Source organism: Cricetulus griseus, chromosome 2, assembly GCF_003668045.3.
Source record: "Cricetulus griseus strain 17A/GY chromosome 2, alternate assembly CriGri-PICRH-1.0, whole genome shotgun sequence".
NCBI classification, from domain to species: Eukaryota; Metazoa; Chordata; class Mammalia; order Rodentia; family Cricetidae; genus Cricetulus; species Cricetulus griseus.
In genome coordinates this window covers 399,577,275-399,595,085 of record NC_048595.1, presented here as the reverse complement: position 1 = coordinate 399,595,085, position 17,811 = coordinate 399,577,275, and the positions used below count along the sequence as shown (strand labels likewise).

At 41.6% G+C, this 17,811-nt stretch overlaps 1 protein-coding gene across 1 annotated transcript in view; it reads left to right on the top strand.

Annotated features, from left to right (window-relative positions):
• The window catches only part of Cbx5 (chromobox 5), a 34,260-nt gene extending 17,496 nt beyond the window's left edge, over window positions 1-16,764 (top strand). Inside the window, 4 exon segments of the mRNA NM_001244507.1 lie at window positions 532-710; window positions 11,151-11,337; window positions 15,210-15,310; window positions 16,495-16,764. Of these exon segments, the coding sequence (NP_001231436.1) occupies window positions 574-710; window positions 11,151-11,337; window positions 15,210-15,310; window positions 16,495-16,645 (576 nt within the window). The 5' untranslated portion in view covers window positions 532-573 and the 3' untranslated portion in view covers window positions 16,646-16,764.
• Window positions 16,765-17,811: the final 1,047 nt, after the last annotated feature.

Sequence of the window (17,811 nt, the reverse complement as noted above, 5' to 3'; positions counted from 1 at the left end):
TGTGTGTGTGTGTGTGTGTGTGTGTGTGTGTGTGTGTATGTACACGTACACGCTGAGAAGAGACTGACCAAAATGCTCAGAGTATGGAAAAGTTACTTTTGGGTGTTTTGTGGGGGAAGGTTTCTTTTTTTCTTTTTCTTCATTTTTATAAAAACATGTATTCGCCTCAGAGGAAAAGGATTTTTATTTTTTGGTTCCTTTAATTGAAGGTTTTCCACATTTTCCTTTGAGTTCCTGGCTCACAAGTAGATGCAGAAATGGTCATGAGTAGCATGTCATGCTACTTGGTTTTTTGAATATTAAAATTAAAGGAATGTGTCATCTAATTTGATCTCTTCAACTGAAGAGAAGTTGTTGTTAGGGAAATGTGGATTGACCCATTTTAAAATTAAATCTGTAGCCCTGTCTTAGAATAATTGTAGACCAAAAAGAAGGGTATGAGACTGACTAGTATTGTACCCTCTGTTCCATCAAGAAGTGGCAGTTATAACCCTCACGGATTGTAACCGTTTTATCTTTATCCCTTTTCAGGAACCTGGTGGCCTTAGTCCTTCAGGTGGATCAGCGTGCGACATGGGAAAGAAAACCAAGAGGACAGCTGACAGTTCTTCTTCCGAGGATGAGGAGGAGTATGTGGTGGAAAAGGTGTTAGACAGACGCATGGTTAAGGGGCAAGTGGAGTATCTGTTGAAGTGGAAAGGCTTTTCTGAGTAAGTGCTTTCTTTTTCAGGCATTAGGACTCTGTAGAGGTAGAAAAATTTACCCAGAGCCACTGTCTTTTTCCCATTTATACACTTTCATAAAAATCAAGAGAGTCAATAGACCACAATAGTCTCCCATTGTGGAGCTGATGTTTTAATAATCTTATATTTGAGGGGTAATTTAAGAAATTGGTTGGGAACACAAATTTGGGAGCCAGATAGTCTGGGACCAGATTCTTGTTCCACCCTTTAAGATATAGGTGGATGAACTTGGCTAATTTCTTTTATTTTTGTTATTTAAAAAATTCTTAGCTGGTTGGTGGCGTACACCTTTAATCCCAGCACTTGGGAGACAGGCAGATCTCTGTGAGTTTGAGGCCAACCTGGTCTACAGAGCTAATTCCAGGCCAGCTAGGGGTGTTATACAGTGAAATGCTGTTTTGAAACCAAAAAGAAAAAGAAAAGAAAAAAAAATATTTTCTTGCTGGGCTGGGTGATGATACACACCTTTATTCCCAGAAAGGGGGGGGCATGGGTTTGAGGCCAGACTGGTCTAAAGATAGTGTTCCGGGACTGTCAGGGCTACACAGAGAAACCCTGTCTCCGAAAACACACATAAATTTTTTTTTTTTTTTTTTTGTGTGTGTGTGTGTGTGTGAGTCTTTTACCTGCATGTATATCTGTATACTGCATTTGTGTTGTCTGGTGCCCACAGTGCAGAGAGCGCATCAGATCAGCTGGAACAGGAGTTGCATATGGTTGTGAGTGGCCATGTGAGTTTTGGGAGCCAAACCATGGTTCTCTGGGAGAGCAGGCAGTGCTCTTAAATACTGAGCTATTTCTTCGGTCCATTGTTTAATTTTATAATCTTTTCATTTTTTCCCCTTTAATAAAATAGGGACAAGAGGTGGGTGTAGTTTAATGGTAAAGTGCTTTCACCTAGCATACTCAGGGTTCTGGTTTGATTCTCAGGTATGCCAGAAAAAGAAAAGAAAAGAAACAGACAAAGACAGAGATAAGACATACATAGTACTTAGAGGTCTCAATGAGTGTGAGTAGACCACTTGTTATGGCAAGTGTGAGCATTTGAATTTAGATACTAGAACCCATGCAGAGTTAGGCACATGCATCTCTCCCTGTGGTCCCACACTGAGATTGAGACTGAAACAAGAGAATCCCTGGAAGCCTGAGGGGTAACTAGCCTGGCATACCTCGCAGTGAATAAGTTTAGAAGGTGGGGACCTACAACTGAGGTGGTCTCAGACTTCCAGTCATACACACCCACACTCATGCAGACAAACAGGAATATACACTTAATAGATACACATGTGCATATATAATAAACGATTTATGAAAAGAAGCCAAGGCTTTAATCCCAGCTCTCTGAGTCAAGTGGATCTCTGTGAGGTCCAGGTTAGTGCTGAAAGCATTGTACTACTATGCCCAGTTTATAACTAGCATTTCAATATAAGTGCTTTTTTGTTTGTTTAAATTTTTAATTTCTAAGGGGCAGGTCACTTTCACTTTCTTGTGTGAGTCAAAGTCTCTTGTTTTGGTTGTGAGCAGGATATCTGAGGCTAGCTTTCAGCCAGTTCTGTCTTTGCCCCCGCATCTTGCAGTAGGAAGACCAGCACATCCAGCTTTTTAGTTCCAGGGACTGAACTCTGGTCTTCAGGCTTGGATAGGAAGTGTATTTACCTACTGAGCCATTTTCACAGCCTGACATCACAACTTTATCTTTAGCAGAAGATATATAGCTCAGTAGTGGAGTGTTTGCCTAGTGTATATGAGGAATTGGGTTTTGTTCTCTTGGATTTTTGGTTTGGTTTGGTATTTTGTTTGTTTGTTTTTGTTTTCGAGTCAGAGTTTCACGGTCCTTGGCTGTCCTGGAACTAGCTCTGTAGACCAGACTGGCCTGGAACTCAGAGATCTGCCTGCCTTTGCCTCCCTAGTGCTGGGGATTGAAGGTGTTTGCTACCACCTGGCTGGGTTTTAATCCTCATTACCACAAAAAGCAAACAAAAACAAAATGCAATAAAAAACAACAGGTAGAAGTAAATTTGCTAAAATAGTCAATGTTTTGCCAGTACTTTAAAGTTAGGTCCCTTCAGGATCTATTGAAAGTTATTTCCTTTCATGATTTAACATTATTCTTATGGAGTACTGGGCATTTTAGGTAAGTTGATTCATGCATAACAGATTATTTAGCATCTGTTATACCAGAGTGCTGCTTTGTTTTTTGTTTTTTGTTTTTTTTTTTTGCTTCCAGACAGGGTTTCTCTGTATTGCTTTGGAGCCTGTCCTGCAATTTGCTCTGTAGACCAGGCTGGCCTCTAACTCACAGAGATCCATCTCCTGCCTCTGTCTTCTAAGTGCTGCAATTAAAGGGGTGTGCCACCAACACCCAGCCCATAGTGCTATTTTTATACAAGGTCTCATAGCCCAGGTTGACCTAGAACTCACTATGTGTCCAGAGATAGCACTTGAAGAGTTCCAGGTCATTCCTAGACTTTCCATCAAATTACCACTAGAAATACTTGTATGTTTGAAAGGTGGTTACAACTGTTTGAACTTTCCCAGCAGTGGTGGCACATGCCTTTAATCCCAGCACTCAGGAGGCAGAGGCAGACGAATCTCTTGTGAGTTTGAAGCCAGAGTGAGGTCCAGGACAGCCAAAATTACAGTGAAACCCTGTGTCGAAAAGCAAACAACAACAAAAAAAAACTGTTTGAACTTTTGGTACTTTTTTGGTTTTTTGAGACAGGGTTTCTCTGTGTAGCTTTGGAGCCTATCCTGCCACGCGCTCTGGAAACCAGGCTGGCCTCGAACTCACAGAGATCCGGCTGCCTCTGCCTCCCTAGTGCTGGGATTAAAGGCATGCGCCACCACCACCCGGCCTGGACTTTTGGTACTTAACATAAGTGAAAGACAAAATTGGGGTAGATAGATTAAGCATTGTCATAAATGAATGTCTGGGATTGGGATTGGAGATAGGGCTCAGCAGTTATGAGCGCTTCTTGTTCTTCTAGAAGACTCTAGGTAGGTTCCCAATACCTTTGTACCACAGCTCACAATGGCCTGTGACTCTGGTTTCAGGAGTCTGATGCCCTATTCTAGCCATCTCCACCACACATAAACATTTTTACATTTTGTAAAAGAATTTAAAATATTTTTTTTTATTTATTTATTTTCATGACAGGGTTTCTCCTTATAGACCAGGATGCCCTCAAACTTAAGATATCTGCCTGCCTCTGCCTCCTCAGTGCTGGGATCATAGGTATGTGCCATCACACCTAGCAAATACAATCTTTTTAGGAACAATTGCCTGGGATTTCATAAAAGGCTAGAATAAATTTTCCTTTCTTCCCTGAGCATTATCTGCAAGAGAAAACCTAGCTATGTACCATGGCAGCGTCCATATATAAACTGTTTCTTCCTATAGCATACATAACTTGTGGTAAGAGTTTAATTTGTTAGGCAAGTACAAGTTTAACAGTAGAAACTAGGAATTTGACTGAGTTGGTAGAGTCTTGCCTAGCATACACTAAACTTGGATTTGATCCCTAGCACTGCATATACTGGATAAGCCTAGCTGTCAGTAGGTAGAGGCAAGAAGGATCAGGAGCTTAAGGTCATTCTTGGCTACATAGTAAACTCCAGGCCAGCCTGGGTTCAGGGAACCTGCCCCCCCCCAAAAAAAAAAAGTTTTGATGGATTGATGTGCTGGTGTGCTCCTTAGAAAATAAAAAATTAATGTTAAAGCCAGGCAGTGGTGTCCCGTGCCTTTAATCCCAGCATAGAGGAGGCAGACAGCAGGGCTACACAGAGAAGCCCTGTCTTAAAAAAGAAAAACAAACAAAAAATCCAAAAATGGGTACAATATAGTTAAAGATAGATTGAGACCATTTACCTTTTATAATAATATTTTTATAATTCTATCATTAATTTTTTAAAATAAAAATAACTTTATTTTGTGTATGGATTTTTGCCTGAATGCATGCCTTATACCCATAGAGGCCAGAAAAGGGTATTGAATCCTGTGGGACAGAAATTACAAAGGGTTGTGAGCCACCATGTAGGTGCTAGTAATTGAACCTGGGTCCCCTTGAAGAGTAGCCAGTGTTCTTTTTGTTTTTTTGTTTGTTTGTTTGTTTTTCGAGACAGGGTTTCTCTGTGGCTTTTGGAGGCTGTCCTGGAACTAGCTCTTGTAGACCAGGCTGGTCTCGAACTCACAGAGATCCGCCTGCCTCTGCCTCCCAAGTGCTGGGACTAAAGGCATGCACCACCAACATGCCTGACTGTAGCCAGTGTTCTTAACTGTTGAGCCATCTCTCTGGTCCCCTGTCACTAGTTGTTATTGTTAGTTTTTGTTTTTTTTTGTTTTTTTAAAGATTTATGTGTATGAATTCTTTGTCTGCATGTATATATGTTCATCATGTACATGCCTGAGCAGAAGAGGGAATCAGAATCCTGAGACAGGGGTGCTAGAGTGATGGCTCAGTGGTTAAAGAACACTGACAGCTCTTCTAGAGGACCTAGCTTCAAATCCCAGCACCTACATGGCAGCTCACAACTGTCTGTATCTCCAAGACCTGACATACTCACACAGACACACATGCAGGCAAAACACCAATGCACATAGAATAATAAAAATGATTATAAGCCACCACATAGGCGTTGGAAATCAAATCCAGGTCCTCTCCAAGAATAAATGCTCTAAATCACTGAGCCCTCTTTTCCAGCTTCCTGTTAATTTTTTAAATTTATTTTTAAGTGTTCTTTATTTGGTTTTTGTTTGTTTTTTTTGAGACAGGGTTTCTCTGTGTAGCTTTGGAGCCTATCCTGGCACTCCTGTAGACCAGGTTGGCCTTGAACTCACAGAGATCCTCCTGCCTCTTCCTCTTGAGTGCTGGGATTAAAGTTGTGGGCCACCACTGCCTGGTTTATATCCTTTTCTTACTGTGATGATATGGGTTGTGTTAGTTTACTTTCTGTTGCTCTGACCAAAAACAGTGTGATGGGGAAAGGGTTTATTTCATCTTACATGTTACATATATTCTATGGTTGAAGGAAATCGTAGCAGGAACTTGAGCAGGGCAAGAAATTTAAGTAGAAACTGGAGGAATGCTGGTTACTTACTGACTTGCTCCCAGGCTCACTGTCAGCTATCTCACCTACCACTTTTGTTTTTTTTCTTTGAAACAACCTTTCTCTGTATAGCCCTGGTGTCCTGGAACTCTCTATGTAGACCAGGTTGGCCTTAAACTCACAGAGATCTGCCTGCTCCTGCCCCTGAAGTGCTGAGATTGAAAGCATACACCACCAGACCTGGTTGTCAGCTACCTTATACAAATCAGGCCAACTATCCTCTGGGATGGTACTGCCCACAGTTGATCGGCCCCCCTATATTAATTAGCCGTCAAGAAAATGCCCCACAGACATGCTCATAAATCAGTCTGATATATAGAAGCTATTCTTGGATTGGGGTCCCTTCTTTCTAGGTGTGTCATGTTGACAACCAAGATAGCTGTCAACTTGACAAGCAAACATATAATTTTTAAAACATAACCTTTTGAGCCGGGCGTTGGTGGCTTTAATCCCAGCACTCAGGAGGCAGAGGCAGGCGGATCTCTGAGTTGGAGGCCAGCCTGGTCAACAGAGCGAGTGCCAGGATAGGCTCCAAAGCTACACAAAGAAACCCTGTCTCGAAAAACCAACAAACAAACAAAAAAACCATAACCTTCTGTTGTCCCCCAAGATGTCCAACTTTAGAAGTCCCATACTCTTGTAAAATTAAAAATTTCAACGTTTTGAAAGTCCAAGTTCTCTTGTATAGTATATGCATGGATATTTTCCTTGCATGTGCATCTGGGTACTGTATGCATGCCTGATGGCCACAGAGGCCAGAGAGGGTGTCAGATTCTCTGCTGCTATAATTACAGACAGCTGTGGGTGTTGGAAATTAAACCTGGGTCCTCTGGAAGAGCAGCCAGTGCTCTTAACTATTGAGCCGTTTGTCTAGCTCTGTTCAGGTCTCCTTAGAAAACATCCTCACTAGGCATTGTGGCACACCTTTAATTCAGTACTCTGGCGGCAGAGGCCAGTGGGCCTCTGTGACATTTAGGTCAGCCTGGTCTGCATAGTGAGTTCCAGGACAACCAGAGCCTCATAGTAATACTCTTGTATTACTATTACAAAAAAGTTCCAGGTCTTAACTGTGGCCTTCTGTGGAATAAAAAACAAGTCAAATACTTCTCTCCTTTAAGAAAAAAACATGGCATAAAAACTGGTTATATTTAAGTAAAACCAAAGTTCAGTGGTATAGTTCCCAATCTGGTATCTTGGACTTGCTTGTGATCTTCTGGGCTCCATGGGACTTGAGCAGTCAGTCCCTCTTCTGGAGCTGCCATCAGCCACACACAACACTTGTCTTCTAGGTTCAGGTCAGCTCTGATCCTCATCTGCCATTGTTCTTGCATCTCCAATATATCCTTGGGTTGCCACAGCAACTGAGGCTGTACCTTCACCTTCATAGATGGCTTCTCTTGCCCCTGTCTCTTGGTACCAAGCCTCAGCCACTCTTCAGGAGAGATCTATGGTGCCTTTAAAAATCAGAACAGTGTGGGAGACTTACATATTTCCAAGTTCTGCCAGTTTGATGTGCAGCCTTGGACCCCTGCTCACTGTATGTTCCCCAGAAGGCTGACCAGCAGAAGGTTTCACTTCCACAGATCTTTTTGTTTTGTTTCTAAGACAGGGTTTCTCTGTGTAGCCCTGTCTGTCCTGGAACTCAGAGATCTACCTGCCTCTGCCTCCCAAGTGCTCAGATTAAAGGTGTGGGCCACCACCACCCAGCCACTTCCATAGATTTTTAATCTAAAATGTCACCCAAACAGCCCCAATAGTGTTTTTGTTTCCCTCAGAAACGTCACAAGTCTGCACTGCCCAGACATAAAACCCTAGATTTAATTTCAACAACTTCCTTCAAGCTCACTACAGATCATAGATGCTACCTTTGTGGTTTATTGACCTTTTTTTTTTTTTTAATTCTGTGATTCATTACAGGTTATAGGTGTATTATATATAAAAAACAACCTAGTATTTCCTGTCTAACAGAAGAACTATGCCTCTGGATAAGGAATGGGATGATAATTTTTTTCTTTGTAGGTTCATTTCTTGCTTTAATTCCACAAGACTGTTGTAGTTTTAACTTTCTAGAACCCATGCTATGAGTACAAAATACAGAGGACAACTTTGAGACTATCAGATTGAAACAGACATTTTGGTTCATTCATGTAATCTATGTATTTGGAAGGCTGAGGTAAGAGAATTGCCAAGAGTTAAAGACCATTATGGGCTACATAGTAAGACTGTCTTTAAAATTCAGAGAGTATCTGGGTGTGGTGCTGCACACCATGAATCTTAGCACTCTGAGAGGCAGGAACAGTGGAATCTTTGAGGCCATCCTGGTCAGCCAGAGACCCTGGATCTAAATAAATAAATAAATAAAATAGAAACCCACAAAGAAGGCTGGGAATATGTCTTAGAGGAATGCTTGCATAAGATACACAGAACACTGGGTTGGGCCCCCAGTACCACATAAAGGAGGGAAAGATAAGTCTGAGGATGAGAAGTTCAAAGTTATCCTTGACTGCATAGAGGGTTTGAGGCCAGCCTGGGTTACATGTGTGCTGATATTATTATTATTATTTATGATGTATTAAAGCTTGTCTGAGGGTTCAGAAAGAAAGCAAAGCTGCCCACAAGCCATAGAGGTCAGACAGTGGTGATAAACACTTTTAATCCCAGGACTCAGGAGACAGATTTATCTCTCTGAGTTCAAGGCCACCCTTGGCCTACACAAGAGTGAAGAGTAACAGAGCTCACGCCTTTGATCCCAGCACTTGGGATCACACACCTTTAATCCCAGCAGTAGGGAGGTGGAGACAGGAGTGATATGGCTGGGTAGAGAAAGGAATATAAGGAAGAGGAGACAGCAATTGAGAGCATTTGCCTCTGAGGATTTCAGCCTGAGGTAGAGGTAAGAACTAGGCTAGTGGCTGCCTGCTTTGCTTCTCTGATCTTCAGCTTGAAGCTTGAACCCCAATATCTGGCTCTGAGTCTTTTATTATTCATGTTACATACATGAGACCTTTGCCCCCAAAAAACTTATTTTCTACATTATAGTGCTTCCTGTTTTGTGCATTCATATTATTTCAGTTTTGTTGTTGTTGTTTTGTTTTGTTTTTTGAGACAGGGTATCTCTTGTATAGCTCTGGCTGTCATGGAACTTGCTGTGTAGACCAGGCTGGGCTTGAACTCACAACAGAGATCCCTTGTCTCTGAGTGTTGGAATTAAAGGCAACACCCGGCCTTATTTCAGATTTTGTATGTGTATATATGGTGACAGTAGACTTGAGTCTGTCACATTTGAATAACACATTCCAGCTCCTACTTACTGGAGTTTACAAATAACATCTAATACAATAGAAGTTAGAGGTATGTGACTTATTAAGTTACCCTTTTTTATAGGCAGCTGATTGTATATATAAGGTCACACTCTTGGCAATTAAGGATTTAAAGTTGGGCTTTTTTGTTTGGGAAAATCTGCAAGGGATTGAACCCGTGGAGCCTGGCTTATGACTAAACAAGCATGCTTACCACTGAGCTATATGCCTAACTTGTAGACTGGGCTTGTTTTTGTTGTTTTTAAGGATTTTTTTTTTTAATTGTCTGTGTGTATCTGCCTGTCTGTCTGTGTGGGGTCTGTGAATACTATTATGTACGTGTCTGTAAAGGGCAGAAGGCATTGGATTCCCTAGACCTGGAGTTACAGATGTTCAGGTCTCTGTAAGAGGAATAAGCACTCTTAACCAATGAGCCATCTCTCCAGTCCAAAATTGGGAGGTTTTTTTGGGGGGGAGGAGTGGGGGTTCAAGACAGCTCAGTAGTAATAGAGCCAGTCCTGGAACTCTCTGTAAATCAGGCTGGCCTCGAACTGACAGAGACCGCCTGCCTCTGCCTCTCGAGTACTGGGATTAAAGCTGTGCACCCAATGCCCAGCCAAAACTGGGAGTTTTTAAAAGGTTTTATTACTATATAGTTTATGTACCCTAAGAGTCACTCACACCTAAGGGTGGTGGTGGTGCAAACCTTTAGTCCCAGCAATCAGTAGGCAAAGGCAGGCAGCTCTGTGAGTTTGAGGCCAACCTGGTCTACACAGTGCATTCCACTGACAGCTTCTCCCCCCCCCCCAAAAAAAAAGTTACCCACTGAAATTGTACAGGTTTTTTTTTTTTTTTTTTTTTTTTTTGGTCTGTTTGTTTGTTTGTTTTTTGTCTTTGAGACAAGGTCTTTTGTTTGGTTTTTCTGAGACAGACTTTCTCTGTGTAGCCCTGGCCTTGAACTCCTGTTTTTGTCTTTTGGTCAGTATTTCTAGATTTGTGAAACTGTTAGCACACTCCCATTTCAGAAAATTTCCTCAGTCTGATCTATTTCATGTCTCTAAAAATGTATCTTGTGAGGACATGTCAGAAAATACAAAAGAAAGCCTTTTTTTTTTTTTTTTTTTTTTCTTTAGACAGGGTTTCTCTGTATTGTTTTAGACGCTGTCCTGGAACTCAGTCTATAGACCAGGCTGGCCTTGAACTCAGGAATCTGCCTGTCTCAGCCTCCCAGGTGCTAGGATTAAAGGTGTATGCCACCAACCCCAGCATCTCTAATAGTTCTTTATTTCCCCCCTTTTTTTCTTTTCTTTTTTTTTTTTTTTTTTTTTTTTTTTTTTTGTTTTGTTTTGTTTTTCTCGAGACAGGGTTTCTCTGTAGCTTTGGAGCCTATCCTGGAACTAGCTCTTGTAGACCAGGCTGGTCTCGAACTCACAGAGATCCGCCTGCCTCTGCCTCCCGGGTGCTGGGATTAAGGCGTGCACCACCAACGCCCGGCTTCCTCCCTTTTTTCTATAATAATTCTTTACATGACTTTGTGTGAATATACTTTTTCCTAAGCTTCAGTGAAAATCTAAGATCAAATTTGTTGGATCTTTTTTTTTCTCTGTAGAGCTGGGGGTCAAACTTACGGCATTACATGTCCTAGGCAAGTACCTTACCACAAAACTATACTTCAAGCCTCTTGCTAAGTCTAGGTGGTTTTGTTGTTGTTGTTTTTGAGACAGGGTTTCTCTGTAACTTTGGAGCCTGTCCTGGAACTCACTCTGTAGACCAGGCTAGGCTTTAACTCACAGAGATTCTCCTGCCTCTCTTAAGTCTTTATAGAATTCCTTTCCTTTGCTTATATGTTCTCTTTAAAGTAAGCATTGACACTGAAAAGGCTGTGGATGTAGTTTGCTAGAACTTGTCAGTCTTAAGTTCTGCAGAGATGGTAAATGGATAAAAATAGGGTGTTACCGCCATTCCTCAGTCTTTCCCTTTTGTCTTTATTGTTATTGTTCAGGGAGCACAATACTTGGGAACCTGAGAAGAACTTGGATTGTCCTGAACTAATTTCTGAGTTTATGAAAAAGTATAAGAAGATGAAGGAGGGTGAAAACAACAAGCCCAGGGAGAAGTCAGAAGGAAACAAGAGGAAATCCAGTTTCTCTAATAGTGCTGATGATATAAAATCTAAAAAAAAGAGAGAGGTAAGCTTCTCCTCCCACTTACTATCCTTTTGCTACTGTCATGCAAAGGGGAGTTTGGTTATTATTTCTTGTCTAAGGACAGACAAAAGCTTCCAGGAAGTATGTTGGTTGACTACAGTGACCCCTTCTGGCCAAGGGAGAGCTCCTGTAACACAGACTCGTTAACTAAAGTGTCAAAATTGATGTGATACTGCTACCGCAAGCCCCCCCCCCCAATAGAAGTACACGTGTGTGTGTGTGTGTGTGTGTGTGTGTGTGTGTGTGTGCGCGTGCGTGCGTGCGTGCGTGCGTGCGTGCGCGCGCGCCAGAGGAAAGTATTAGGAATCAAGTTTCTGTCTTCTAGAAGAGCCGCAAGCTCTCTTAGCCACTGAACCAATTCTAGCACCAATAGGAAGACTCTTAAAACTTTTTCTTTTTAAGGAAAAGTAGCTAAGGAGGTGGCTCAGGAATAGAGGGGCCTATTCCAAGCCTGACAACCTCCCGTATTGTGGAAGGAGAAAACCACCTGCTGAAAGGTTGGCCTCTGACCTCCATGTGAACCTGTCTACTTGAACACACCAAGAGTAATAAAGAACATTTATTACTTTATTAAAAAGACAAAACTTAACTGGGCAGTGGTGCCTCATGCCTTTAATCCCAACCCTTGGGAGACAGACAGAGAACCAAAACAAGCAAACAAAAGATGAAATTAATTTTCATCTTTTGTGTCTATCTGTTCATTGTTTAGTTTGGCAATTAATTATGAATTTTGGTTCAGTTGCTTTTATCTTTCTGATTCTTAGATTGAAGATATTAACATAAATACCATATTGCCTTTTTTTTTCTTCTGTATCTTTACTATGTGCATGTTACACAAATACGCTCTGCCCCTCCAACTTTGCCTCTTTCCATTTTATTTCAAGGTTTGAAGAATATATCATACACTTAAAATCTAATAAAATAGTTTATATAGCCTATATCCTTACATCAATTCCCTGTTTGTCTGCATTATGCTTGGATGCCCATTTTTCTACATTGTTACTCTTAACTTTGACTACACCTTAGACCATCCAGTATCCAAGATGAACCTTTTGAGAGTATCTATGGGTAGACTAAGGCATTGGGGTTTTATTTGTGTATCATTCTTGGCCTATGTTCCTGTTGGGTATCACTACTTCTGTAATATATGATAAAGGCTCTCAAGCAGTCTGAATATCTTGATAAACTATACTGATTAAGAATTTAAGGAGCCAGGTGTTGGTGGCTCACGCCTTTAATCCCAGCACTCAGCACTGGGAGGCAGAGGCAGGTGGCTCCAAAGCAATACAGAGAAACCCTGTCTTGGGAAAGAAAGAAAAAAAAAAACAAACATTTTTCTGAGGAAATAGGACCAGGCTGTTCTCGAACTCACAGAGATCCGCCTGCGCCTGCGCCTGCGCCTGCCTCTGCCTCCTGAGTGCTGGGATCAAAAGTGTGTGCCACTACTGCCCCCGACTGCCTTTTTTTTTTTTTTTTGGTTTTTCGAGACAGGGTTTTTCTGTGGCTTTGGAGGCTGTCCTGGAATTAGCTCTTGTAGTCCAGGCTGGTCTCGAACGCACAGAGATCCGCCTGCCTCTGCCTCCCGAGTGCTGGGATTAAAGGCGTGGGCCACCAACGCCCGGCTATTTACATATTTTGATACATCTTATTTTGCATTCGTGTGAGCATGTATGCTGTTGCACATGTGTGGAGGGTAGAGAACAACTTGGAAAAGTCAGTTGTCTTCTTTCACCAGGTTGGTCTTGGGGATTGAATTATGTACTTTAGGCTTGGAGCATGTACCTTTACTAACTAAGCCAGTCCCTCCCTCCCTCCCAGTCTGGCTTTTGTCAAGTTGAAATAGCAAAATAACACAACCAAAGACTTGACTATGTATTTGTGAGAGATAGTAAATTTCTCCAATTTAGGGTCTTTGTTCTGTTAAAGGTTGTCTTGGAGTCCTTGGTTACTACTTCAGAGGCCTTCGTGTCTAGGTTCTGGAGCTGCTGACCTTGAAAACAACCTCCACCCACCCTTTACATCATCATGTTTGTCTGGCATTCTTAGCAATACTGGAAGCTGTCAGGTACACAGCTGGCAGGATAGGTAGTAGTGGTATGTTTTCGAGGTATGGGAGAGATTACATTTCTTTAGATCACTTTAGAAGAAATTTCTTGGTCGGTTTTATGCCTGATTTAAGATTACTGCCTATGATTTTAGTGTTTTCCTTACCTCGGCTCCTTTTAGCAGCTTGAACAATCTTTTTCCATTTTCCTCCTTCTGTAGCAGACTGTTTCCAGCCGCCAGCGATGATGTATGACTTAGTCCCTGTGCCAGCATTCCAGCTGTGAGCATCTGTGTTTGCATCTGGGAACCTATTCCCCTTAAATGCCCTAAAGAGTCTGTGTCTTAAAAAGCCAGTATCTTCCCATTGATCCATGGCTGGAATTTCTTTCCTATTGTGGGTTCTGTTATCTTTGGGGACCACCAGGACTGTGCAAGCTTTTGTGTTTCTATTTTAAAATTTTCATTTATTCATTTATGTATTTGTTCATTGTATTGGGCATCATGCACTAGTGTAGGTCAAGGAACTGGTGGGAGTTGGTACTCTCCATCTATCATGTGAGTCTCAGAGATTAAAACCAGGTTGTCAAACTTGCCTGCAAGCCCCTTTCCCCAATGAGTCACCTCACTGGCCTGCTTTTGTGTCTCAAAGGAAAGTAAGATGATCAGAGAAATGTTAGGAAGATCACACATCTGAGATTTGGTTCATTTGGGAAATCTTAAGTATAAAGTTAGATTTTTTTGTTGTTGTTCTGACCAGTGCCATTACACCCAAATCAGCCTCTGTGTGTAGATCACGTGATTATACAAGAACAAGTTCGGAACTTTTTTTTTTTAAGATTTGTTTTTACTTTATATGCAATGGTGTTTGCCTGCATGCATGTCTGTCTGTGTAAGAGTGCCAGATTCCCTAGAACTGATGTTAAAGACAGTTGTGAACTGTCATGTGGTTGCTGGGTATTGAACCTAGGTCCTCTAGAAGAGCCATCTCTCAGCTGGGTGGTGGTGGTGCATGCCTTTAATCCCAGCACTTGGGAGGCAGAGGCAGGCGGATCTCTGTGAGTTAGAGGCCAGCCTGGTCTACAGAGCGAGTGCCAGGACAAAAAAAAAAAAAAGGCCATCTCTTCAGCCCCATCTAGTGCTCTTCTCATGAGTTATCAGTTCAGTTGCTTAAAAGTCTCAGTCCGGGTCCAGTTAATGCTAATAGTGTGCCTGTGTTGCAAGGGGGTGAGCAGACCAGGGGCTCCTCTCCCCAGTATATGCAAACTAGTGTTTGTGATCTTTGAAATTTGCCCTTTTTAGAGTATTGGTCTTATATCCCATTCTTGCCTCTGTTTTTTACAATGTAGATGACTGTGTGAAATATTAACTTGGGCACATCTGAAAGGTTATGGTTGAAAAAGCATATCTGAAGTTAAGAGAAGGGTCTTGCTTGTACGGTGTCGGGAGCAAGAGTAGAGGGGTCAGCTTACAGTTACTGAAGATATCCTAAGGGATAGGGTTTTAGGAATAACCAGATGATTCTCTAGAGACCCACGGGATGCTAAAGACTTCTAGGGTCCCTCCTTAATCATTTGCAAGGAATACTAGGAAAGACAGCTACATCTTCTTGCAAAAATATGTCTTGACATTGCTGTTGCTGGTTGACCTAGTATTATGTTTCTTGAGTTCTAAGGATTTTTCTGATTTGGTGATAAATGATTTCAAGTGATGTTAAAAGCTATGATTTCTTGTTCTGAGAAACCATTGTTTGTTTTTTGTTTTGTTTTTATTCTTTCTACAAGCTCTAATTTCTCCTGTTCTATTTATAGCAGAGCAATGATATCGCTCGAGGCTTTGAGAGAGGACTGGAACCAGAAAAGATCATTGGGGCAACAGATTCCTGTGGTGACTTAATGTTCTTAATGAAATGGTGAGAGAAAGAAGTTGGGTCTCACTTTGCAGTTGTGTTCCTTTGCAATGAAGAAAGGGTGTAAAACTGAGAATTCCTAAATTTAATTCTTAACCAACACCCGTGTCAATATTAAGTGGAGATTATGGCTCAGATTAGGTTTGTAACATTCTCAAGTTTTGGTATTATTGTATCATCGTAGCCTGCATGTCAGAAAAAATAAATTTGTAGTCATTCCCCAAACTTCTTTGCATTGTTAGCCAGTGACCATGGGATAAGGACTGAGTGAAGCTTTTTCCCATCACTGAGGGCCATGATCACAGAGAGATGCCTAAAAGAGAAATTAATTTCAACAAAAGGCACTAGGATTAAGCTGAATAAAGCATAAATAACTGTATCAGAGATAGTGACTTCTAGAAGGAAGTGGAGTACTTCCTCATCCTTCCTCCATCCTTTTCTGACAGGTATAAATTAGCTCAAGCTGGCCTTGACCTTAATGTTTATAGTCCAGGATATTGAACTCATTCTCTTGTCTCTACCTCCCCTGAGCTGGAGTTACAGGGTTACAGGCATGTACTCAAAATACCTGACTGGCTTTTTTCCTTTTTCCCCTCTTTCCCTTTTACTTTTAAGATTTATTTATTTTTTTTTGTTTCATTTTATGTGTATGTATGTTTTGCCTGAATATATGTATGTTCACCATGTGTGTACAGTGCCTGCAGAAGCCAGAAAAGGGCATTGGATCTCCTGGTACATTATAGGCAGTTGTAAGCTGCCATGTAGGTACTAGGAATTGGGAACTGAGCCTGGGTCCTTTGCAGTAGACCTGGCTGGCTTTGAATTCAGATCAGTCTGCCTCTGCCTTTTGAGTAAACAGTAGTATGCAATCTTAACTGCTGAGCCAACTCTAGCTCCTAGGGTGTCAGATACTCTAGAGCTAGAAGAGACCGTTGTAAGCCACCATGTCAATGCTAGGCACTGAACCTGGGTCCTCTGTAAGATCAGCCATCTCTTTAGCTTTTTCTTTCTTGTTTTTTTTATGCTAAAGGTCAAATTCAGAGGCTCCACCACTGAGTTATACCTCCAGCCCTGTAAAGATAGATCCCTAAGTGTAAGAAGGAGATCAGACTAACTAAATCCAAATGATGACATTCATACAGATCTCTGTCTCACTTCTTCTAAAGTCTTATGTTCTTTATTTCCAGGAAAGACACAGATGAAGCCGACCTGGTTCTGGCAAAAGAAGCTAATGTGAAATGTCCACAAATTGTGATAGCATTTTATGAAGAGAGACTGACGTGGCATGCATATCCAGAAGATGCGGAAAACAAAGAGAAAGAAAGCACGAAGAGCTAAAAGGAGGGGGTGGTCTCTGTCATTTCTCTTTGTATATAATACGTCCACCTTCCTGCCTCCTCCCTTCTCCCATCCCTTTCATTCCTACACATCCATAAAAACATGTGCTTATCACTGTGCTCCATGGGAGAGATGTCGGTATTGATTCTCTTGTAAAATAACTGATGGTTGGATTCATAAGTGTAACTCTGTGAAAATCAGGCATTTACATGCTGTGTGTAATTCCCAGTTTTTTTGTTTTGCTCTGATCTTTTTCCTCTGCTCCCCTGTAACTTTTTAATCACCTTAGAATTATGATCTTTTGGGGCCAGTTGCTTTTTACACCGGGGGATTTTATTACAATGATAATGACTTCAGCTTCTTGATATTAGAATATGTTGATTACCAGCTGGCCTTTATTTTGACATACTGGCATAGAAGGGTTGTTGTCCATCTTTTAGAAAGCCAATAGCAGCAGCCTACTTGTATCTTTTTCCAGTCTCATTTAGTTAGCTCTGCCAGGAGAACATAGGGTTCGTAGTGTGGTCTTCTGGGCTACCCTGTCTATCCTCATTTACCCTCCTATAACAGTTCTGTCCTTTAGAGGGCTTGAAACTTGACATTTAAATCTGTCAAGGCACCCTGTTGAGCCCTCAGGCTTTTTTTGGCTTTGTCCCTGATTCTGCTTCTGTAAGGTGGCATCAACTGGTCATAAAATGACGAGATTAACTTTGGAGTCTGCAAGCTGTAGTGCAGGAGGATAATAGGATAGGGCCATGCATAATTGTTTTTGGTGTCACATGGTATGTATGTATTCTTTCCTTCCTTCCCTCATATTTAGACTATCTAGATGTGAGTGATTGATTGCCTGGTGCTTGCTTGTGCCAAGGTGCTGGGCACCCTCTAACCCTCCCAACTTTTATGCCCTCCCAAAGCATTCCTGTTACCAAAGAGGCGTCAGCAGATTCAGTGCTCGGTGGACTCATTCCCTTTTGGACCATTGTTTTCAGTTGGGAATTCTTAGAGAAGCCACTAGCCACAGATCAGTTTTTAAATACTCTCAGTAGTACTAATGATAACTTTACTGCCTCATGACTCCTAGATTTGCCACCAAGTCTCCATAGTATTAAATGTTCCTCGACTTCTCCACCCTCAGACTTTTAGTTGTATCTTACTCTTTTTTTTTT